The sequence below is a fragment of the Babylonia areolata genome, chromosome 20, assembly GCF_041734735.1.
Source record: "Babylonia areolata isolate BAREFJ2019XMU chromosome 20, ASM4173473v1, whole genome shotgun sequence".
NCBI classification, from domain to species: domain Eukaryota; kingdom Metazoa; phylum Mollusca; class Gastropoda; order Neogastropoda; family Buccinidae; genus Babylonia; species Babylonia areolata.
In genome coordinates, this window is record NC_134895.1 from 43,483,232 (window position 1) to 43,505,999 (window position 22,768).

The following is a 22,768-nucleotide window of genomic DNA, read 5'->3' on the forward strand; positions in this document are numbered from 1 at the left end:
GTCTGTGTGTCTGTGTGTGTCTGTGCATGTTGGTGTCTGTGTGTGTCTGTGCATGTCTTTGGGTGTCTCTTGTGTCTGTCACAGGGTGTGTCTCCTGAGCAAATGAACCCTTCCAGTTACCTCCACGGCTAGGGGAGCCCCTCTCCCTGCTTGCCGGTCCCATTGTCTTCGGCTGTGGATTTCTGGCGGCTGGCGGTCATCAGAATCCTGTCCCACATGCGATGCTTTCAGTTTCAATTTCTCAAGGAGGCAGTCACTGCATTTGGACGAATCCATATACGCTACACCACATCTTCTAGGCAGATGCCGGATCAACAGCATAACCGAACACGCTTAGTCAGACCTTGAGTGCATGCATATACATATATCTTTTTTTTTTATTTGTGTTACCTATCAGAATGGATTTCTTCTACAGAATTTTGGCATGGGTTCTTTTTTAGTGCGCCAAGTGTATGCTGCATCCGAGACCTCGGTTTATCGTTTCATCAGAATGACTAGACGCTCAGTTTGATTTTCCAGTCAAACTTTGGAGAAAGGGCCAGAACACGATTCAAACCCATGCCCTAACAGACTCAGTATTGGCAGATGAGTGTCTTAACCATTCTGCCACCTTCCTCAATGTGTGAAATGCAACAGTGAATTCTATCAAGTTTGGGAGGGTAGATGTGGGTACGTGCATCAAGTCAAATTCAAAATTTGACTTTTGAATGGTATAATGAATCAGCAACTACTGTATTTTGTTTTGTTTTTGCTTTTTTTTTTTTTTTTAGTTTGTTTGTTCATTTGCATTTTTCACGTCAAGCCATCTATATACTAAAGAGAAAGTGGTCTGAAAGATAAAATAAATTGTACAAATGCATGCAAGAACAGAGTGGTTATGAAATACAGTTACATGTCTGTCTCACACACATACATGTTGTATAAACACATGCTTGTGCACAAATACATCACACCCAACTATTTTCACACACACATACATACAGATATATATATATATATATATAGAGAGAGAGAGAGAGAGAGAGAATCTCTCATGCACCACTAGTACACGAATGTCTGTGTGTGAACATGTGATTGTGTGTGTGTGTGTTTGTGTGTGTGAGTGTATGTGTGTGTGTGTGTGTGTGTATGTGTATGTGTGTGTGCGCATGCACACACACGTGTTCAAAGGATGGCTTAAAAGATGGAAGGACGTTAGCTTTTCAATTTAGGTAGTGAAGTCAGCATCACTTAATAGCAACTCAAACAATTTTGCTAACACAACAACACAGAAGAAAATCAGTAAATGTTACACAAGAGAGAAAATTTATTTTTGGTAATCTACAAACATCTGATAGGCAATTGTGGTCTTCTACTTTCATATGTTAAAATCCAACATTCCCTTATGCATGTATATATAGCAGTTATCTTTTATGTACATGACTGTTTTTGCCGCTCCATGTAGGTAGCCATACTCCATTTTTGATGGTGTGCATGCCAGCTATGTTCTTGTTTCGTTGAGTTGACCTAGGAATACTCTCATGGAATCTTTAACATGCAAATTTGATTTTCTGCATGTGTATACATAACAAGGGAGTTCAGGCACAAGCAGGATGCATATAAAGTGCTGTGACTGAAACTCAAGCCTAGGACCCTAAGACTGAAAGTCCAATAGATGGGCACAACAGCCGAGTGGTTAAAATGTTGGACTTTCAATTTGAGGATCCCCAGTTCGAATCCCAGTCATGCACCTGGTGGGTTAAAGGTGGCGATTTTCCCAGGTCAACAGTTGTGCAGACCTGCTAATGCCTGAATCCCCTTCCTATGCATGCACGTGCAGATCAAATATGCACATTAATGATCTTATAATCCATATTAACTCTCGGCGGGTTATGAAAACAAGAACATACCTGGCATACAACCCCAAAAAAACTGCCAACATGGCAGGGGTAAAAACGGTTAAACACATAAAAGCCCACTCATGTATATACATGTGAACATGGGAATCGCACAGCCCACTAACAAGGAAGAAGAAGAGGAAAGTCCAACACTTTCACCACTCGGCTGTTGCTTTCTCACTAATGTCATGATAACAATACATACATCACATCTAACCAGCCAAATATAACAACAAACAAGCAGTTAGACAAATAAACACAAACACACACTGTCCTCTTCCTTATCAGAGGAACAGACAGCTGATAGATCTATACTCACATTCAAGGCATTTCTCTCTGAAGCAAGTTTCGCTTTCTGTTCTCGTATAAAGCTGTCAATATCGGTGCCAACAACAGCGGCTGCCATTGTGTGCACCAATGTGTTTGTTTAATGCTGCTCTTGTGACCACTTCACATCACATGCTGTGTGACCGCCACTTGTCCTCTGGCATTGGTGAACTGGTCTAGAATCGAAAGTATATGTTGTTGTTTTTTTATATATACAGGATGCCACTGTGTCTGGGAACTGCAATCATTTGCAAATAACAAAAGAAAATGTCAATATATCTATTTTTTTAAAATAAAAATTTAAGTTGCACTGATATCCATGTGTATTTGAAATTTGTGTGATTCATTAGAACATCAATAGTCATAAATATTCATTTTATACAAATTTCAAAACTAAACTGGGCAGGAAGAAATACATTTATCAACTACCAGATTATAATGTCACATCTTTTATTTCAGTAGTGACTAGCAGACATCAACACACACACACACACACACATACACACACACATATACATACATATATATATATATATATGGAGAGAGACACACACACATGCACACATATACACATACAGAGAGACCGAGACAGACAGAGAGAGAGAGAAAGAGTGAGAGAGAAAGACAGAGACAGAAAGACAAAGATTATATGTTCTTACTGTCTTTACAGTCTATTCATTATGCCCCTTACAGGTATCAAACAATTAAATTTTCATAATTTGTGAAAGACGGGGGTAAGGAGGGAGTATAACTCTTCTGTGTGTGTGTGTGTGTGTGTGTGTGTGTGTGTGTGTGTGCATACATCTTTGTTGATATACACTGATTGAGTATGTACAAGCCATGCACATGTGTAGATAAAAAGAGATCAAACTGACAGTTGAACAATTTGCGTGTATCCACTCTCTCTCTCTCTCTCTCTCTCTCTCTCTCTCACACACACACACACACATATTTTGGATATTTTTCAGCTACAATACAAGAGTGGAGAGTAAAAATGTAGCCAGTTAGAGTAGCTACGCATATACACAAACAAAAATTAAAATATTAATCGAACGAAAGTAAAACTGAAGAAAGTGAATGTGGCCTTCATCCACATAAACATATATTATTAAAAGAATGAAAAACAGCCAAATCCACATGTGTTAAATTTTGAATGGTGCGAGTATTAGTTCACTGGTTTGTACGTTTGTCTTGTCTTGAACTGATCATCATTTTCATTGAACTCGAACATAAACATGGTTAGCAACGGTGTACACAAACGCAATTCTTTCAAAATTACAGTCCAAAAAACTCAAATGTATTCGCAGTAAGACGTGGTAATAATCAATGGTTCATATAATTACCGTTCTGAATGATATTGCACTTGTCTCTACGCTCAAACCCAATCAGACTGCTTACAATTTAACATGCTCAATCCAATTTCAGGCGAAGAAAATGTGGAAGTATGGCATGCGCATTAAACAACGGATGTGCTAGCTTTACGATACGAAACTAAATCGGCTGGAGGGGAATGTGGGTGGGTGGGTGGGGGGGGGGATGAAAAAAAGGCGAGTGGGGGTGTGGGCGGGTGGGGTTGTGACTGTGCACGTAAGGACCACTAAGCTAATCAATGCTTTAGTGATTGGGCCATAAATCGGGGATGGGGGTGGGGTGGGGGAGGACGAATGGAACGAACTAAAGAATATTACCTCAAAATAAAAGGAAATTCAGTACCGAAATAAAACTGCAAAGGAAGCAAAGAAATAAATGTTGATGAGTTCACCAAACACACACACACACACACACACACACACACACACACACTGTGACATACACACGCACGCACGTACGCACACATGATACGCCGGCACGCACGCGCGTACACACCGCACACTGGCACACACGCACTGACCGGCACTGAGACAGCTCAGTCAGTAGCACACGGCGGCACACCGTGACGTGATACGGCACACACACACACACACACACACACACACACACACACACACACACACAGAGAGAGAGAGAGAGAGAGAGAGAGAGAGAGAGAGAGAGAGAGAGAGAGAGAGAGAGACACACACACACACACACACACACACACACACACACACACACACACACACACACACACACACACACACACACACACTAAATGTTGACGAGTTCACTGGTGATCAACTTAGTTAACACATACACTATACTACACACACACGAAACATGTCTCAGTGTTCCCTCCTCTGTATGATTATCTTAGTCTGTTCATCAGTATGTATTTGTCGACGAACCCAGAACGCCTTCGTCAGCGAGTATACGTGTGTGTATTTATGTATGGATGTGTGTGTATTGGGGGGCGGGGAGGTGTCACTCAAACTCTGGCCGGCGCACGCGGAACCGAGCACGCACGACACACACACACACACACACACACACACACACACACACACACACACACACAGAGAGAGAGAGAGAGAGAGAGAGCCGGAGCGAGAGGGAGAGACCCCTGAGAGAGAGTGAGAGAGAAAGACCCTGAGAGAGATTCACTGAAATTCAGATTCAGATATTTTATTCATTTAAGGCCCTATAGCCACATATGAAGAGGGGGGAAAAAACATAACTGTATAATCAAACCAAGAATTAAACACACACCACAGGTCCTTCGAAAATAAATACAACTGTGACACACAAAAAAGAATTAAGACAATTGTCTCTCTTAACTGAAATGATTTATAAAGGTACAGTGCTAAATTTCGAATAATGCTTTCATTATTAGATGTCGCACTGCACACACACACACACACACACACACACACACACACACACACACACACACACACACTCACACACACACACACACACACACACACACACACACACACACACACACACACACACACACACACACACACACACACACACACACACACACACACACACACATGACACACACTGTGACAGAGAGAGAGAGAGAGAGAGAGAGAGAGAGAGAGAGAGAGAGAGAGAGAACTGACGACTGACGAACGAACGAAATTTTATTTCACGAGGGTAAGGGAATAAGCACAATTGCTTTTTTACATCCGTCCCTCTCGGGGCGGTGGGGGCGGGGTAGGGGGGTGCGAGGGGGGGGGGACTTGGGCCGTAAGATAAATGCATGTACAAAAGCAAATTCTTCACGCACAAAAAAGAAGGGGAAAAAATCCCCTGCTCCCTCATCCGACCCACCCTTCCAACAACAACAACAACAACAAAAAGGTAAGCATGAACATCACATAATTCAATACATCACTGACAGCATATATGAATGGTACAAAGACATGTACAAATAATACATTTATGGAGGAGACAGAAAGTAAGGATGAAGGAAGGAAGGAAGAAGAAGAGAGAGAGAGAGAGAGTCGCGGCACCACATACAGGAATACAGGAACAACGGGACATCCAATGAAAATACTAGTAATATTACACCCAATGCAAGCAAAGACATCCCTGAGGAAGAACTCATTTGCTCTGAAAATTGTCAACATTTGGAACAGCCTCCCGACAGTCGATCGTTTGTGCCAAAACTGTACTAACACTTTTAAGAATAGGCTACACAAATTCTGGTCAGACCAAGAAATCATGTTTGAAGACTTCAGTCAGGGTAAAAGTACAGACAACCGGGAGTGGCGCATACTAGTATAAGCAGCCTGAACCTGAAGTAGAGTCCGATGAAGAGAAACCCACGGGACCTGTATCGGAAAACAACTGACATTAAGTAAGGCTCTAAGTAAGTAAGAGAATTTGGTGCACTTTATAGTGTCTTAATTCATAGATGGGCCGCATATTGCCTTCTGGTGTACATGAACTATAGCAGCACTAAAGAATCCGGGGCAAGATCATCACCTGATAAAGTCGGCACAGTCATTCCTGTCAGGACGAACTCAGGCAATGACAGTGAACACCGGAAGAGGTCTGACAACATCAGTGTTGATTCTTGTATTCCGCATGGCTCAGTCCTTGGACCAATTTTTTTTTCTTCTTTTTTCTTTCTTTTTTTTTTTACCGGGCCGATCTGCCCATACCAGTTGGAACTCCACAGTTAGGATGCAGTGTTCACCGTGACGGAGACGAAACATCGGCCTGCATCTCAGTCAACTAAAAACTGATAGCGACGATGCTGCAGTCCTGAAGCAGGACCTAGACCAGATGGTCAAGTGGGAGGTGACGTACGGTGGGAACTTGAAATTCCACCCCGAGTAAGTGCAGCGTAGTATACTATTCGTTACGCGAACTGAAGCAGAAGTACAAAGAACTTAAAGTATACCATGCACGGCCATGTCCTAGACCATGTGCAGGCTACTAAGTTTTTAGAGGTGATCATCACAGCAGATCTGAAATGGGAGCAGCATGTGAACAACTGACATCGATCAGCAACAATGCAAATCGGACGCTGGGGTTCCTGAAGCATGACCAGTGTTATAAGCTCTTGTATCATCAAAGGGGGAGTAAGTAAACATGCAGGGCCGTAGTAAGAACTGCTACGGAATACTCCTGCACTGCCTGGGACCCCTTTTCAAAGAAGGACATCACCAAAACGGAGTCCATACAGAGACACTCTGCTAGATTCTGCCTTGGCCGTTGCCACAATACTTCGAGCATCAGTGATATGCTCTCCCAGCTGCAGTGGCCATCTCTTCAGTAGCGCAGAAAGGCGGTCAGAGTCACAATCATATACAAGATCCGCAACAGCTTGGTCCACAATCCACATCATCAACACCTTCAGTGAAGCCACCTCCCAGGCCCTCTCGTCACCACCATAACCAAGACCTGCAACTCCCATCCTCAGCAGCTGACCCGAAAGTTCTCCTTAACCCACGTACCATTGTCGACTGGAATTCCCTGACAAAGGAAACAGTGTCTGCCCCCAACCTCAGTGGAGGCCTCTATGGCCCGGGTTGATGAGGAACTTCCGTAAGTCATCACCCTTCCCTCTCATCCCATCCCCCTCCCCATCTTGCCCCTCTCCCCCCCCCCCCCTCCCTCCTTCGCGCCAACGCTTCCATCTCCCTCCTACCCCCCAAATAGTATTCTAAAACTAAGATTGTGAACTATTATGCGCCAGCACAACCCCACCAAGTCCAGCATTAGTCTTAAAAGTAAGATGAAGTTGGCTAGGAAAATCTGAAGAAGAAATAGAATACAGTAAGGAGTTTTGCTGGACGGGGTCAATGAATGCGAAGGGTCTTTGACTGAAGGATTTAGTCTTAACAGAGGGAATCTGGAAAATGCAATTATCTGCTGATGAACGTAGTTGGCTTGTTCGAATATGAACAGTGCGGAGATCAGGGACAGTTTGTTGTGAGACAAAGAAAGCGTGAAAGCAATGTGTGGAGAGTTTATATTCAGTCCTGGACGTGATTGGAGAAGCATCAGAGCCGTTCACCACAAATGGCGTCAACCAAGGACGTGTTCTGGCTCCCGTCCTCTTCAACCTCTTCTTCACCTTTGTGCTCAGCCATTCTGTCATGGACCTAGAACTTGGGGTGTACCTGAGGTACAGGTTGACCTCCAATGCTTGAGTGCCAAGACCAAGACAATGGAGAGGGTCATCTTGGGGGCACTCTTTGCTGATGGCTGCGCCCTTATGACACACAGAATCTGACCTCCAGCTCATCCTCAACATGTTTGCTGTAAGCCTCCTGCCTCTTTGGTCTCACCATCAGCCTGGGCAAAACAGAGGTCCTGCTACAACCTAACGCACTTCCACTGCTCATCCCCCATCACCATTGAAGGGACAGAGCTGAAGACAGTGGAAGAATTCAAGAATCTTGGCAGCGTCATTTCCAGTGATGGAACCCTGGACAAAGAAGTCAATGCCAGGATCTGCAAAGTGAGCCAAGCTCTCTGTCGTCTGAGATCATAATTGAGTGGTGGTCTGGACGCTAGTCATTCGGATAAGATGATAAACCGAGGTCCCGTGTGCAGCATGCACTCAGCGCACGTGAAAGAACCCACAGCACCAAATGGGTTATTCCTGGCAAAATTCTGTTGAAAAATCCACTTCAAAAGGAAAAACAAATAAAACTGCACGCAGGAAAAAATACACAAAAAAACATGGGTGGCGCTGTAGTATAGTGACGCACTCTCCCTGGGGAGAGCAGCCCGAATCTCACACAGAGAAATCTGTTGTGATAAAAAAAAAGAAATACAAATACAAATAATAATAGTTCTGAACCAGCACATCAGGCTGACTACAAAGCTGAAATTGTACAAGGCCATCATTCTCTCCAGTCTCATGTATGGATGTGAGACATGGACTCTGTACAGAAAGCACCTGAAACAGCTGAACAGTTTCACATGCAGAGCCTGAGGTCAATACTCAGCATCTGCTGGCAGGATCAAATCACAAACTTGGATGTCCTTGACAGAGCTGAGACAACCAGCATCGAAGCCATGATCTTGAAAACCTATCTTCAATGGACGGGGCATATCATCTGAATGGAAGACTCCAGGATGCCTAATCAGCTGCTGTATGGTGAACTTTGTTCAGGCAAGCAGAACAGGGCAGGCCACGAAAGTGGTTCAAAGACTGTGTGAAGGCCATCGCAGCCCTTGCCAGGATTTCCCCAGGGTAGCTTGAGCACTGTACATAGGACAGGCTTGGCTGGCGTGCTCTCTCAAGGCAGGCACATGTCAGCTTTTAACAAGGATGCCATGCAAGCATCATGGAGGCCTGTGAGAGGAGGAAGATAGCAGCAACAATGCCAGCTGAACCAGGACAGTTCCCCTGCCCCCAATGTGAATGACCATGCCGTTTGAGAACTGAGTCCACAACAGATGTGCAGGCTATCATCATCGAAATCAATTTACTACCACGACTGTGGAAAACCCGTACACAGCTACACACCCATGAAACAGAGTATGGTATAAGTGTATGGCAGGGTAAAAATGGTCATACACCTATCACCCAATTTGTAAATATTTGAGTGAACATGCGAGTTGCAGCCCACAAACGCAGAAGAAAGGGTAACTGTTAAACCTGAGGGACCACTATGGCAGTCACTGGTCCAACCAGAGAACTGGAAATGTGCCATAATTGCACATGTAAGTGTCCCTGTTTTATAATTATATACACAAAAAAAAAGGAAAAAAAAGAAGAATATTTGATTCCCAATGTCTAAAAATTCTGGAGCTTCACCTTTCACAGAATTAGTATTGCTTCAGCGAGTCTTGTTCGTTTCTTCAGTAAAAGCTCTAACATCAGACTCCCCCCCCTCCACCCCATTCTTTCCGATTGTGTGATCTGTATGGATGTATGTGTGTGTGTGTGTGTGTGTGTGTGTGTGTGTGTGTGTTAGGGTGAGTGCCAGAGAGAGGGGAAGAGAGGGACAAAAGGAGAGAGAGAGAGATTCTGAAAGGTGGGAGTGGATGGAGAGAGAAGAGAAAGAGAGAGCAACAGAGAAAGCAAGGACAGAAGAGAAACATGGTTGAAAGATACAGATTGACAGACCAAGAGACAAAGAGAGAGGGAGACTAATTAAAGAGACGGACAGTTAGTGTCAATATGGTTCAAGACACTGGGAAGGGACAAGTTGCAAGTGAAAGGGGAGATTAACACACACACACACACCTGTTTCAACACATACACAAACACATCAATATCAAAATAAGCCATTTATTCAGCAGAGGTCAATAAAATAAAATTTGCTGCATATAACTACTGAAAAATCCCATTGTTTTCTAATGGCACATACACATACTTCGCAAACTAAAAATGTGTATACATATATAAATCGTTTCGCATATCTGTCATGGACATGTGTCACACAAATTGAAGGCAGAATATTCAGGTGTAATGCTGGCTAAAGGTGGAATTCCAAAGCTCTCCCTCCCTCCCACCCTCCAAAAAACAAACAAAACAACAACAAAAAACCCAAAAAAACTCCCCCCCAAAAATGCAATGCAAAATTTGCAAGAGAAAGACATATAATTGCAGCAACCTTTTTAGCAGTGCGTAAATTCACAAGACCCAAATTTCGCAAAAAAAACATTTGCTGCAAAACGGTGGGGGAAACTATTTACTTTGCATGCAAATTTTACCAGTCTTTGGGCAGATCCCTTGACAGTGTCCAGAACATGAGCAAACCTGCTCCTTTGTTAGTCGCATGAATTTCATGAGGAGATCTCCATCCATCAAAAACCATGCTCCTTGATCTGGTTGTTGTGAACACCATGCTGCTATTGCCTGAGCTTCAAAATGTTGTTTACCCGAATTTGATGCTTCCACTTTTGCTTCACAATTCTTTTTACATGGCAACAGGACTGCATTCAAAATTCTCTCATTTTCACCAGAGAGTGCTAGCTTGAATTCTACTGGCACAATGGTTTCAATCAAAATTGATAGATTTCATGTCTGTGGATATGCTGCTTTAAAATAAAACAACAAAAAAACCTTCATATGTAAATTTTGCATGATTTTTTTGATGCAAATTTTGGTCTCTTTTTTTATGGTCTACAGAAATCTGCCTAGAGTCAATGATCAGTGTCCCATAACAATACCACTGACTGTTACAGCTTGTTGAGAACTGCAAAAAGAGATGAAAAGGAGAGTGAGTGAGACAGAAGAAGTGTATATATACATGTATACTGTGAGAGAAAGACAGAGAAAGATGAAGCTTGAAAGAGGGAAGAACAACACATAAGCGTTATCTGTATTTTGATGAATGCTAAAGATATCTCAGTCTGACAGAGAAAATGTGTGTTCAACTGTCTGTATTTGTTTGATGTGCTAATATAAGCAAATATTCTGAATGAACCAGTGCATACTAATCCTCATCAGCATACATATGTGCACAGGTAAAAAGTATTGATGGAATGAAGATGTCATAAAAATCAGAAGTATTTGTTAGTGTGTGTGTGTGTGTGTGTGTGTGTGTGTGTGTTTGCATGCATGCTTGTGTACACATACAACTATGCAGATGTATGTATGTGTGTATGCTTGCATGCATGCATATGTATGTGTAAAGGAAAAAAAAATCGTAGCAATAGCAAATTCATAGTGGTAAACAGAATATTTTTGATTGCAACAAAATTGTTTATAGCATCTAAATCACAGAAGGGGAAAAGTGTGACCATAACGAGCGGATAAGCAGTAGCGACTTTTGATTGAAACTGTTATCTCAGACATTAGACAAGTGACTATCATTCATTCAAAACGCTAAAAATAAAATAAAACTAAATAAAGTCATAGTCACAATTCATCCGATACCAAAACATGCACACAACCTGCCCATGTTTTGATGCAAAAATCAGACCTGAAACAAAGATTCACATCAATGCTGGTTGTGTATGCAAGTATTTGTGCAAGCATGCATGCTTGCAAGTGTGTTATCGATCATTATCATTTTTTCTTTTTCTCATATAAAAAAATAACCAAACATGTGTCTGTTGCAGGCGTTGTCAGGGGGAGTAACTTTGCCTCCTGCAGTTACTCAAAACCATCTCATTTGAACAGCCAGTGGTGTATAATTTTCAGCGTCATAAACAGTGGTGGAAGAGAAGGAGATGGGGAGAAGGGAGCACATGCCAGCAGTAAAACCGTATTATTCACTCTCACTTTGCATTCTTCTGACAGACATGTGAGAACCCTTGACAACACACACACACACACACACACACACACATCATTTTAACAAACAGGGATTGAGTTGTGGAAGCTTGAGGGAAAAAAAACAAACCTGGAGAGGATATGCACAGAGAGAGAGACAGACAGAAACAGAGACAGACAGACAGGCATACAAACAGAGAGAGAGGTGGATGGGGGAATGTCTGGGACAGGGAGGAGCATTTAGGAAGCTGGCAAGGGCAGAATGTGTGTGTGTGTGTGTGTGTGTGTGTGTGTGTGTGTAAATTTCTGCATAAATAAACCATAATCACAACCAGTTTCGAAGCCCTGGATTTAGTCAACACAAAATCCCCTTCTTTCCACCTCCCTCTTCCTTATACCTGACAATCATCCCACCCCACCCCCCAAAAATTCAGTTTGTGACCATATGGAAGTCATATTTGGACTGAAAGCAAAGGGAAAAAAAAAGAGAGTGAGAAATAAAGGAAAAAGAAAAAGAACCAACAAATCCCAGAAAACAAATCTTAAAAAAAAACAACAATAACCAAGAACTGAACACAAGCATATCAAACACTCAAGAAACATAATTATCAACCCAAACCTCTAAAGTGAACTTATTATACATTCACAACACAGGCCATGCTGGAGATGTCAGCAAAGGCACTAATATCTCACCAGTGTCTATTAAAAAAACCCCAAAGATGCCTAAATATACATCAAGTACAACTGATCATCAGTTTCAAAAAGACGAAAATCAACAATGACAGAAAAAAAAGTGCACAAATGGCAACTAGTACCTGTCCCTGTGTTCCATAATCTCATCACCTGTGCATTGATTCAAATCAAAGTCAAGCAGCTGAGCAAGCATCTCAAACGTATACATAACTTAAGTAAATACATTGCAAAAAGAGGCCTTGAGGGAGGAAAAAAGTGATTGGCCAGGAAAGACACAAAGATTGCATATACTGTAAAGTTCGGTCTATTCAGCGCACTGGTATATAAGCCGCACCCACTAAATTTTGGAAAAAAATTGAACTTCATACATACATAAGCCGCACTTATTTCTGGTACCGGAACACATAATGATACTACAGAAAAGCTGTCAATTCTGTAGGTTATGAAATATACACAAGTGGGAATTTGATTTATAAAACGTGAACAGTTAGCACACTATCCTGAAGCTCTTCCAAAAATTCATGGACAGAAATCATGATTTTGGTGAGTTGAAGGGCAGCTAAGAATAGATGAGAACGTGACACTCCCGGGATCGTTAAAATCCACAAATAAGCCGCATCATTGTGTAAGCCGCAGAGGTTGAAGCTGGGGTAAAAAAAGTTGCGGCTTATAGACCGAACTTTACGGTATATATAGAAAAAAAAAGTGATAGAGTATTAAAAAAATAAAAAAATAAAAAAATAAATAAAAATAAAAACACGAGTTTTACTGAAAACACAACAACAACAACAAAAAAACAAGTATCCCTGTCAGTACCACAGACAGGGAGGTATGGAGGGTGGGAGGAAAGAGAGAGGTTTTGTGGGTGGATGTGGAGAGAATGGGACCACATGTACACGGGATGAGAAACAAAACCAGTGCATGGCATTACCCTGTTTGTGGCCTCAACTGTTGACAAAACATGTTTTGTCTCAGAGAAAAGACTAGAGTGAGTGCCTCCCTCCACTTGACGCCACCCAACCTTTTTGTGTGATTATCATCAAGAAAGCCATGTGGGGCGTATCTTATTATTATGAATTTATTCAACACTGATTTTTTTTTTTCTTCACTTCTGACTTTTTATGTTGAAGAAATGACTGAACGAGTGTCTCCCTATGGAGAGTCTATCCCAACAAATCTGTTAACCTTTTTTTTCTACCCCATTATCAACAAGAAAGCCTATTCTATTACTGTCTTCTTCATTCAATTTTTTTTTTTTTTTTTTATTTTTTTTTTTTTACTCCTTTTCATTTTTATATTATCAACAAGAAAGCCTATTTTCTTATTGTCTTCTTGCACCCCCCTCCCCATGGCCCCCTTTTTAAAAAAAATCTTTTTTATTTTCTTTTTTTTTTTTTTTTTACTTTTGACATTTTCATGTTGAAGAACGGACCTGGTATCTCCCTTGACCCCAACAAACCTTTTTGTCAGTAAGAAAGCCACAATGTTTTGTCAGTATTTTCTTCAAGACCTGTTTGTTTTCTACTTCTGACTTCTCATGTTGACAAGACCACTGCACACAAGCTAACATTGTGCAATGTCATATATCTATACCTATCTATATACATACTTATAGATAGATCTGTTGTGGAAAATATCAAATACCTTATAAGAACATATGGAACTCATTCTGTTAATTCTTTCATCTCTCTTCAAATACTTTTTTTTTTTCATTCTCCATGTTACTGTTGATTAAGTTCACCAAATATAAACTATTCAAATGAGTTTTTTTTTCCCATCCAGCAGAAAAAATAGTCAGACTGATATGTACTGTATATATACCAAAATGGTTGACCCAACTTAATACTTGCATCAGTAGCAAAACTATACAGGAACAATTGTTGTTTCTTTTGCAATGAAAGTTGGTGCATTATATACACTTCCAGATTCTGAGAGTATTTCGCAGCTGCAGTGGAAAATAAGAAAGAAGAATACCAACAAAATCAGGCACAAGTGTTATCAGGCATTGGAACCTTCTACACTGATCATTATCACTTGACTTAGTTTATTGTTCATGACTCATGACTCAATACAGTATGCTTTCAATGCATTTTGGCTATTGTTATCTAAGAAAAAAAACATGAAAAAAAAGTGTTTTTTAAAAAGAAAAAAAAACAACAACACCACCAAGTATTCATTTTGTAACGCCTCTGTCCACTCTCTTTCTAAAATTAATATTTCACAAATCCATTATTTTAATAATATTCAATATTCAATATCAAACATAGCAAATATCAACCAAATATGAGATGTAAATCCATGAGCAGTTTTAATACAGTTAAAGTAACTGGACTTTCAATATCAGACAACATAAACACAGACTGTTTATATGTGCTCCAATTTTGTTTTTAATAGATGAACATAAATACCGGTGTGAAAAAAAAGAAGAAAAAAATCTCCCAAAAGCCAAAAACGCTTTGCAAGGATTTTGATTTGAGGCAAACGGATCACAAAGAACACAGTTTTGTGACTCTGGTTCCAGCACAAGTTTTATACAAAAACTGAGCATGCACACACACACACACACACACATCTCTTTTCTTTCTAGATGGCTTGACATTAAAAAAAAAAAAAAAAAAAAAAAAAAAAAAAAAAAAATCTTAAAAACCTGCTTATTCAATGTGCCATCTTTAAAAAAAGCCCAACAATCTGACATATGTATGAATAAAATATATCAATCTTTCTGACACTTAATGCTGCTTAGATGTACCACAGTAATAGCTAAAACACACAAAATAAAGTAAGTGTGGTGTACCTGTGGAACAAAATTCACATCACACTCTGTATCATTTTGTAATATAACAAAAAACAAAAGAAACAACAACAAACAAACAAACAAAAAAAAAACAACCCATGCTATAGGCCTAGTGGTAAACACAAATGCTTCACAACAAAAGGTCATAAAATCGCCAGATCCAAAAGACACATTAAAAAAAAAATTGTGTCTTTAAAAGATATGCTATATTACAGTTTACACTTTAAAAAAAAAAGTCCAAATTTCCTGATAACTAATCAAGGCTGAGATTCACCAGGTGCATATGGATTCCACAGTCAGGCAGAAAACTGACCGCAGTCAAGACAAGATTTTTAAAACAAACTACATGGTCCGACTTAAAACTTTACAACACACCACATAGTCAAGAGTTAAAAAAAACAAAAAAAAAAAAAAACAACAACAACAACAAAACTTCACACCGCCGCACAGTCACACTCTTAAAGAATTAATACACACCACACAGTCAAAATGAGGGGAAAAAAAATATCACTACAGTTAAAGTTAATAATTTTAGAATATACAGCACAGTGACACTGAAAAACAAACAAAGAAAACAAAACAAAAAACAAACAAACAAGAAAACTTATCATATACTGCAAAGTCAGATTTCAAAATTTACTACACACTGTTATTTACTTTTTCATTACAGCCAGACTTAAAGATTTACTACACACCAAAATATTTACTATACATCACACAATCCAACTTTATTTACCAAACATAATACAGACTAGTCCGACATTTACCAAACATAACACAGAATAATCCTACTTTATTGGCCGAGCATAACAGTTTTTCTTTGTTTTATGGGGTGGTTGTTTTTTTTTTAACACAGACTACACGCAAGTCAACGCAGTCAGACTTGAAATGTTACAACACACCACTCACTCATACTGAAATATTTGTGACTAATGTTTCATACGGCCATATCTGGAATGACCTCATCAGATGTTATGGCACTGGCACAGTGATTGTTCCCCTATCACCCCCCCACCTGCCCCCTCACAACCCCAGTGTATTGGACTGAGAGACACTACTTATTATCCAGTTAAAAATTTTGCAACAAGGAAAAAAATTCTTTTCAGAATTGAACAGAAGTCAAGAGACTTTAAAATAAATAAATAAATAAATAAATAAATAATTGATTCACAAAAAGTAAAAAACCCAAAAGCACACACACACATTAAGTCCCACTTTTGAGTTTCAAAGTAAATACTAAATAAATTCACACACACACACACACACACTGGAATAAAACAATAGTGACATTAAAAAAAAAAAAAAGATTAAGAAAAAAAAAAGCAATCAATTTCACAAAGCATAATGTGACAAGTAAATCACTCATAAAATTGCACATAAACTTAAGAGCAAGGATGTCTCTTAACACCTTTGCATGTTTATTAAAAAAAAAAGAGAAGTTTTTAATGTAAATATATAACAGATGTACAGGGACAAAAACCACAACCTTTCAGACTTCATCAAAATAGTTAATCTCGTCAAATGATATCTTTCACCAGTTAAAAAAAAAAATCCCTGTAGCGAATTATTCTCAACAGAGTGAAATTAAACTATCAAAATCATCACCAGATAATTGTGTCACCTTTTTTTTTCAAAATATATTTCTTTAAAATGTTAATAAGACTTTTTTGGGTTTTTCTTTTTTTCTTTTTTCAAGATATATTCAACAGCATTCATGCTAAAAACGAAACAACCTCCCCCCCCCCCCCCCCCCCCCCCCCCAAATCCATGAAATAAATAATACTAATACATTTTTTTTTTTATTCAAATGAACTTCTCTGCCTTCATCATGCAGACTCCCAGACTAAGACAGTAAAAACTTGACTCTGCCACAGGTAAGCCTGGGCCTCAAGATCAGCACAAAGAATGAACAGAAGAGAGTTCATAAGCCAAACCACTGATCAACCTGTCAAAAATACAGGGAGAAGATACAGAGGATGTACCAGAGTTATGGATGGTGATGCAGTAGTAGCAGAAACTGAGACAAAAATCTCCCAAGGCCAGCATGGCTCTCATGTCATTCGGGAACATCTGTAAGAATGGCAATGGCACCAAGTTTCAGTTTCTCCCGAAGGCATCACTGCGTTTGGAAAAATCCACTTACATGCTGCGCCACATCTGCTAGGCAGATTTCTGACCAGCAGCATATAACACGACTCACTCTATTAGTCAGACATTCAGAGCATGCATTTTCATACTGTACCTATCAGAGTGGATTTAATCCACATAATTTTGACAGAGGACAACATTTACTTTTCCATGGATTCTTTTTCAGTACGCAGGTGTGTGCCCCACATTGAACCTTGGATTATCGTCTCATCCAAATAACGAGGTGCTCAGTTTGTTTTTCCAAGTCAAACTTGGGAAAAAGGGCAAGACCAGGATTTAAACCAAGTCCCTCACGGGCACTGTATTGTCCGATAAGCATCTTAACCATTCTGCCATCACCATCAGCACAAAACTAACTGTTTAGGAGCAATGTTCTCAGTGCTCTTTTGCACGGATCAGAGTCCTGGAAAGTCATCACAAGCATCAGCTATCAACTGGAAATATTACAGAACTGTTGCCTATGTACAGTTCCAGTTTTTGAGGGATGGGGTCAAACACCATCTCAAACACTGGACTCTAGAAAAGAATCTTCAAGCTGTACATCACCACTGAGATCCAACAAAAACGAAGGCTCTGGATAGGACATGTCCTCAGAATGCCACCAGATGTACTTCCAAGGGAAGTCCTTCACTGGACACCAGATGGGAAAAGAGTGGAGGAAAATCAAGGGAGACATGGCAAAGAATGGCTGAAAAATAACTGAAGGAGAACAACTACACCTGAGGGAAGACAGCACAAGACAGCACAAGACTGGCAGCAGTGGAAATCTCTGGTGGTGATCTAAAACGCTGCAGAGCATGAAGAGGTAAGTACGTGAATAAACATTCATCTTTTAACTTGACACCAAAATCAAATTAAACATTGACATAAAAAACTTATACAAACACCCATACACAGTCATAAAAATCATGATATATGAGCAGACTATCAAACTTGTGCTTAAAATTCTTTTGAGTATTTTTGCAACTTCATGATGAATACCATTCATGACAAAAACCATATACTTCCTCACAGTCATAGCCTGAAAAAAATGTTTAACAATTTCAAAGACTCAAACAGAGCGACATGTGTGTATTATGGAGCATACAAAACAACTGGCTGGAACACATAAATGTATGCAGTCACACACACACACTTTTCAAATACAAACACTAGACTATTTCTGACATAAATGATAAAATAGAATAAAAAGAAATATAAAAATAAGGATAAAAAACCAACAATGAAAGCACACACGATAAATATATAAACAATATATAGATATGAATGAAAAAGAAAACTGACTGACAGATAGACGGCAAAACGCCTTGCACAAAATATTTGTGACTCCCTCCAAAGATCAACCATAAACACTAGATATTTCCACAATAATGATCATCCATCTATCTATCTATATCTATATATATCTATCTACATCTCTATCTCTGATCTCTATCAAGGATGTCATGAATAAGAAGCAGGAGAAGGAAAAAGAATAAAAATAAAAGAAGTAGGGCATTTCATCCATTACACACAGTAAGTTTGGTCCATTCGACATTTACCGATAAACCATCGATACATCAGCCTGTTTCTGTCTGAGAGTTCCTCAGTGCCGGGCCAGTCAGTGGATGGATCCCACAACTTTGCTTGCGTCTCATTGATGGCAGGTGGGAATACTCTTCGTGCAGCGCCTCGACGGTGATGCTCCAGGTAGGCTAATTTTAGCACTTTCTCCAAAGCACGGGTGACACACTTACGACAAAGCTTGCACTCAGCGGGAACACAGGATTCTGTGCATGTCGACGTAGAGCACATGTCTGGATACACGCGGATGTCAGTGGCTGCAACACGCATATCTTCCTCAAAGTCGAGATGTTCACGAGACAGATGCTGTGTCAGGCCAACCAAGCTGAGCAAGGTGAAGATGACGTGCTCATACAGTCGTTTGTTGGGTGGGAAATGCTTTGAGGACAAGTTGGGTGACATGTTGGCTTCCATGAGATAGACGTTGAGTTTCTCGTCCAAAACAAAGTCAAACCGTACCATCTCAAAGAAGTTGTTGGTGCTGGGATATTTGCTTGCAGTCTCCATCAGGTTATGTTCCTTCGATAAGTACACAGCTTGAATGGCAGCTATCATATCAGCCCACACCTTTTTGTATGGCAAACCTTTGGATTTTAAGTACTCGTTAAAAGTAACCTTGAAGTTAAAACCCTTTTCTGAGTACAGAGCATGCAGTGAGCGAATCTTCCACAAAGGCAAGTAATCATCATGGACAACATATTTATCCAGTATGTTGGGATCAAATGGGTAATATTCTTCAGGGCAAAATCGGAACAAAGCATCATCCTCAACGATATACACCCTCAGAGGATTGATAGAAGTAAGAATGGTGTAAATCCCTATGTCAAACTTGTGACCATCAATGAGGAAAGGTTTGTCCACATACTGCTGAATGAACGACCCTTCTTTTTTCATGTCCAGCTCTGCAGCGCTCTTGATGTGAATCCCTCGGTGGTTGTTATTCTTCTGCACCCACATCATCTGGGGGTGGCTGCGGCTGTAGGAGAGGAAGTGGTCTTTGTCTTTAGGAAGCTTGAAGGCCATGGGAATGAAATTCATCTTGCTGGTGACCAGGCTGACCTTGTTTGTGATGAAACCCGACCCTGGGAAGTGGTTCACTTTCTGATAAGGCTTCAGGTGAGACATGAGCTGGCTGAGCTCTTTGAAGGGGTAGTCGTGGGCCCACAGCACATGCCACTCATCTGTCTGGTCCCCTGTGGTGAATCCACTCTGTTCAAAGACATTGAACACGTGCTGCAGGTAGCCAGTCTGCAGGTTCTTGCCGTGGATCCAGACGATGGACCCTGTTCTGTCCTCTGGTTTCCCCTCCACCAAAGCAGAGGAAGCCTGGTGAATGCTGTGCTCTTCCCTCATCTTGTGCAGCTGGTAGATGTTGAGGAATGTCAGCATCACTCCCAGCACCAAGACGAAAGCACACAGGTACATGAACCGACTTGGTCCTCTATAACGACGCTTCATACCCGTCACCTCTGAGGTGTCAAATCTACTGTAATGCATTGTGGATTTCTTTACTTCAGTTTGAAAAAAATGTTTTCTTGTCTCCTCTAGAGAAGACACAATAAATGTATGTTAACTACTTCCAACAAAAAAAGAATACAAAGAACTCCTAGCCTTAATAACTTTCAAGAATAAATAAGGCGAAAAAAAAGGGTTGAACACACACCTTGTTTAAAACATAAGATTGCAAGATCAAAATGAAGTTGACAGGCACATCAACTGCATCCTGTTTGTTGCTGACTGACTCACTCTCTGTGTCTCCACAACACACACTGGCCAGTGAACTGAAGTTTGTGCCAAGTCATGTTCCTGTTCAGTGGTTTCTTAAATCACTTTGTCACTGCTTGGTACAATGGCTTTGGGTCTGCCCTCGACTATTTTGTTCTTGTGTTGGTTGTGCAATGTGTGACTCCCACTGTCTCAGCTCATTGTGTCTGAAATTGAAGTCAGTCCTGTTAATAGTGTAATAATACACACATTCACACAGAGTGACGCACACATATATACAGATTGCAACATGCAGTGAGACTATTCACACGCACACACACACACACACACAAACATATCCCACCCCTTGTCCAATCCCTCACCCCTTATCCACACCAATTGTGTGTGTGTGTGTGTGTGTGTGTGTGTGTGTGTGTGTGTGTGTGTGTGTGTGTGTGTGTGTGTGTGCTGAAAAGAATTGAATACAAGTCTAGATCTTGTTAAGAAGAAAAAAAAAATCAATTAAAAAAAATAGAAGAAACAGATGTGCGCGCGCACACACACACACTGCACCAAATGTGACTGAAACAAATCTTGTATCTTTTAATTCATATGCCTGTTTCTAAAATCTACACTCACGTACACTATGTGTGCATATGTATACAAGTGTGTACCTCTGTCTGTCTTTCTGCGTCAAACAAGTGAGACTGAGACAGACAGACAGAGCGAGAGAGAGGGATGGGATGCGGAGGTGGGGGTGGAGAGACAGAGAAACTCAGAAAGCGACTGAAATCGAAAGATCATAAACAGTGACACGCAGATCTGGCTGAGTCATTGTGTCAGAGAGGCAAGTAGAGCATGCGCCTGTTGATGGGTGTAAACAGTTAGGTTGTTGTTTTTTTTTGGTTTTTTTTTTAAACAAAAATTGTACATCCTAACTATAAATCAACGTTACCACACCTCGATAAGTTACCAGTGACTTTTCGAGCCTGATTTGGAAGCACGGATGTTTACGTTAAGTAACCGAGCAAACTGATTCTGTAGACTTGTAGATCAAACCTGTGCCACAGAAGTATCTTCTTAAGGTATTCTGTACAAAAAAAAAAAAAATAAATAAAAATAAAAATAAAAATAAAATAAAGTTTTCGTGAAGTTTAGGCCTAGCCCCTGTCTTCGAACGGTAACTTTATCCATAAGGAACTTGAAAGGCTGGTTCCTTTTCGGCATCGTTTTCTGTCTGGAGTTTCACTCACCAAACTGATAATTTCTTGATCACCTGGAGCAGCCGAAAAGATTGGTCCACGTACACGAGGAAACTGGACAGGCGAGTACGCGGTTTGCACGATGAAGTTTAGGACTGGAAAGCTCAACGGTAACCATCAGGGGAGGTTACTTAAGCAACGTCAAAACCTTGTGCAGCTGGTTGTTCTCGTTCCTGATTTGGGCACGAGTTAAGTCAGTTTATTATTAAATATTCAATCTTTGTTTTGTCTTATGTAGCAGTAAATATCAATCGTCCTCATTCGGGTCTTGCAAAACAAAAACAAAAACAAGAAGAAACTCAACCAGCTGTATGTTTTCTCTTTTAAAAGCATTGCTTCGGTTTCATGAGTAGATGTATTTTGTTGGTATTGAAGTGAAAGCTGATCACTGAGTTATAGGGCGTACGTGGTTCTCGCACATTTTTGACTCATTTGTGTAAACAAAGTGAGTCTATGTTTTAACCCGGTGTTCGGTTGTCTGTGTGTGTGTGTGTGTGTGTGTGTGTGTGTGTGTGTGTATGTATGTGTGTGTGTGTGTGTGTGTGTGTGGTAAACCGTCTTTAACATTGACATTTTCTCTGCAAATACTTTGTCAGTTGACACCAAATTAGGCATAAAAATAGGAAAAATTCAGTTCTTTCCAGTCATCTTGTTTAAAACAATTTTGCACCTCTGGGATGGGCACAAAAAAATAATAAATGAAGCCTAATCATATGCAAACTGCATTTACTGTTATATTTATATTTTTTGCATTCTCTAAACTTGGCACTTTGATCTGATATTCGGACCCAACAACAAGAGCGGTCATTATTATCATTTTTTTTTCAAACGGGAACTTCTT

The 22,768-nt window shown here is 40.3% G+C and overlaps 2 protein-coding genes across 8 annotated transcripts in view; both read right to left on the reverse strand.

Moving 5' to 3' along the window:
* LOC143295526 (centrosome and spindle pole-associated protein 1-like) overlaps positions 1 to 3,653 on the reverse strand; it is a 99,543-nt gene extending 95,890 nt beyond the window's left edge. For all 7 annotated transcript variants that reach the window (XM_076607258.1, XM_076607259.1, XM_076607257.1 and 4 more), the window contains exons 1-3: positions 3,603 to 3,653; positions 2,197 to 2,380; positions 121 to 207 (exon numbers count right to left, since the gene is read on the reverse strand). In XM_076607258.1, coding sequence (XP_076463373.1) covers positions 121 to 207; positions 2,197 to 2,283 — 174 coding nt within the window. In that variant the 5' untranslated portion in view covers positions 2,284 to 2,380; positions 3,603 to 3,653. The remainder of the gene's footprint in view (positions 1 to 120; positions 208 to 2,196; positions 2,381 to 3,602) is intronic.
* A 14,797-nt stretch (positions 3,654 to 18,450) lies between these two features.
* On the reverse strand, positions 18,451 to 20,553 carry LOC143295199 (putative tubulin polyglutamylase ttll-15). Its single transcript, XM_076606769.1, has one exon. It carries the CDS (start codon positions 20,456 to 20,458, stop codon positions 18,905 to 18,907), a length of 1,554 nt encoding a protein of 517 aa, XP_076462884.1. The 5' UTR covers positions 20,459 to 20,553; the 3' UTR covers positions 18,451 to 18,904.
* Positions 20,554 to 22,768: the final 2,215 nt, after the last annotated feature.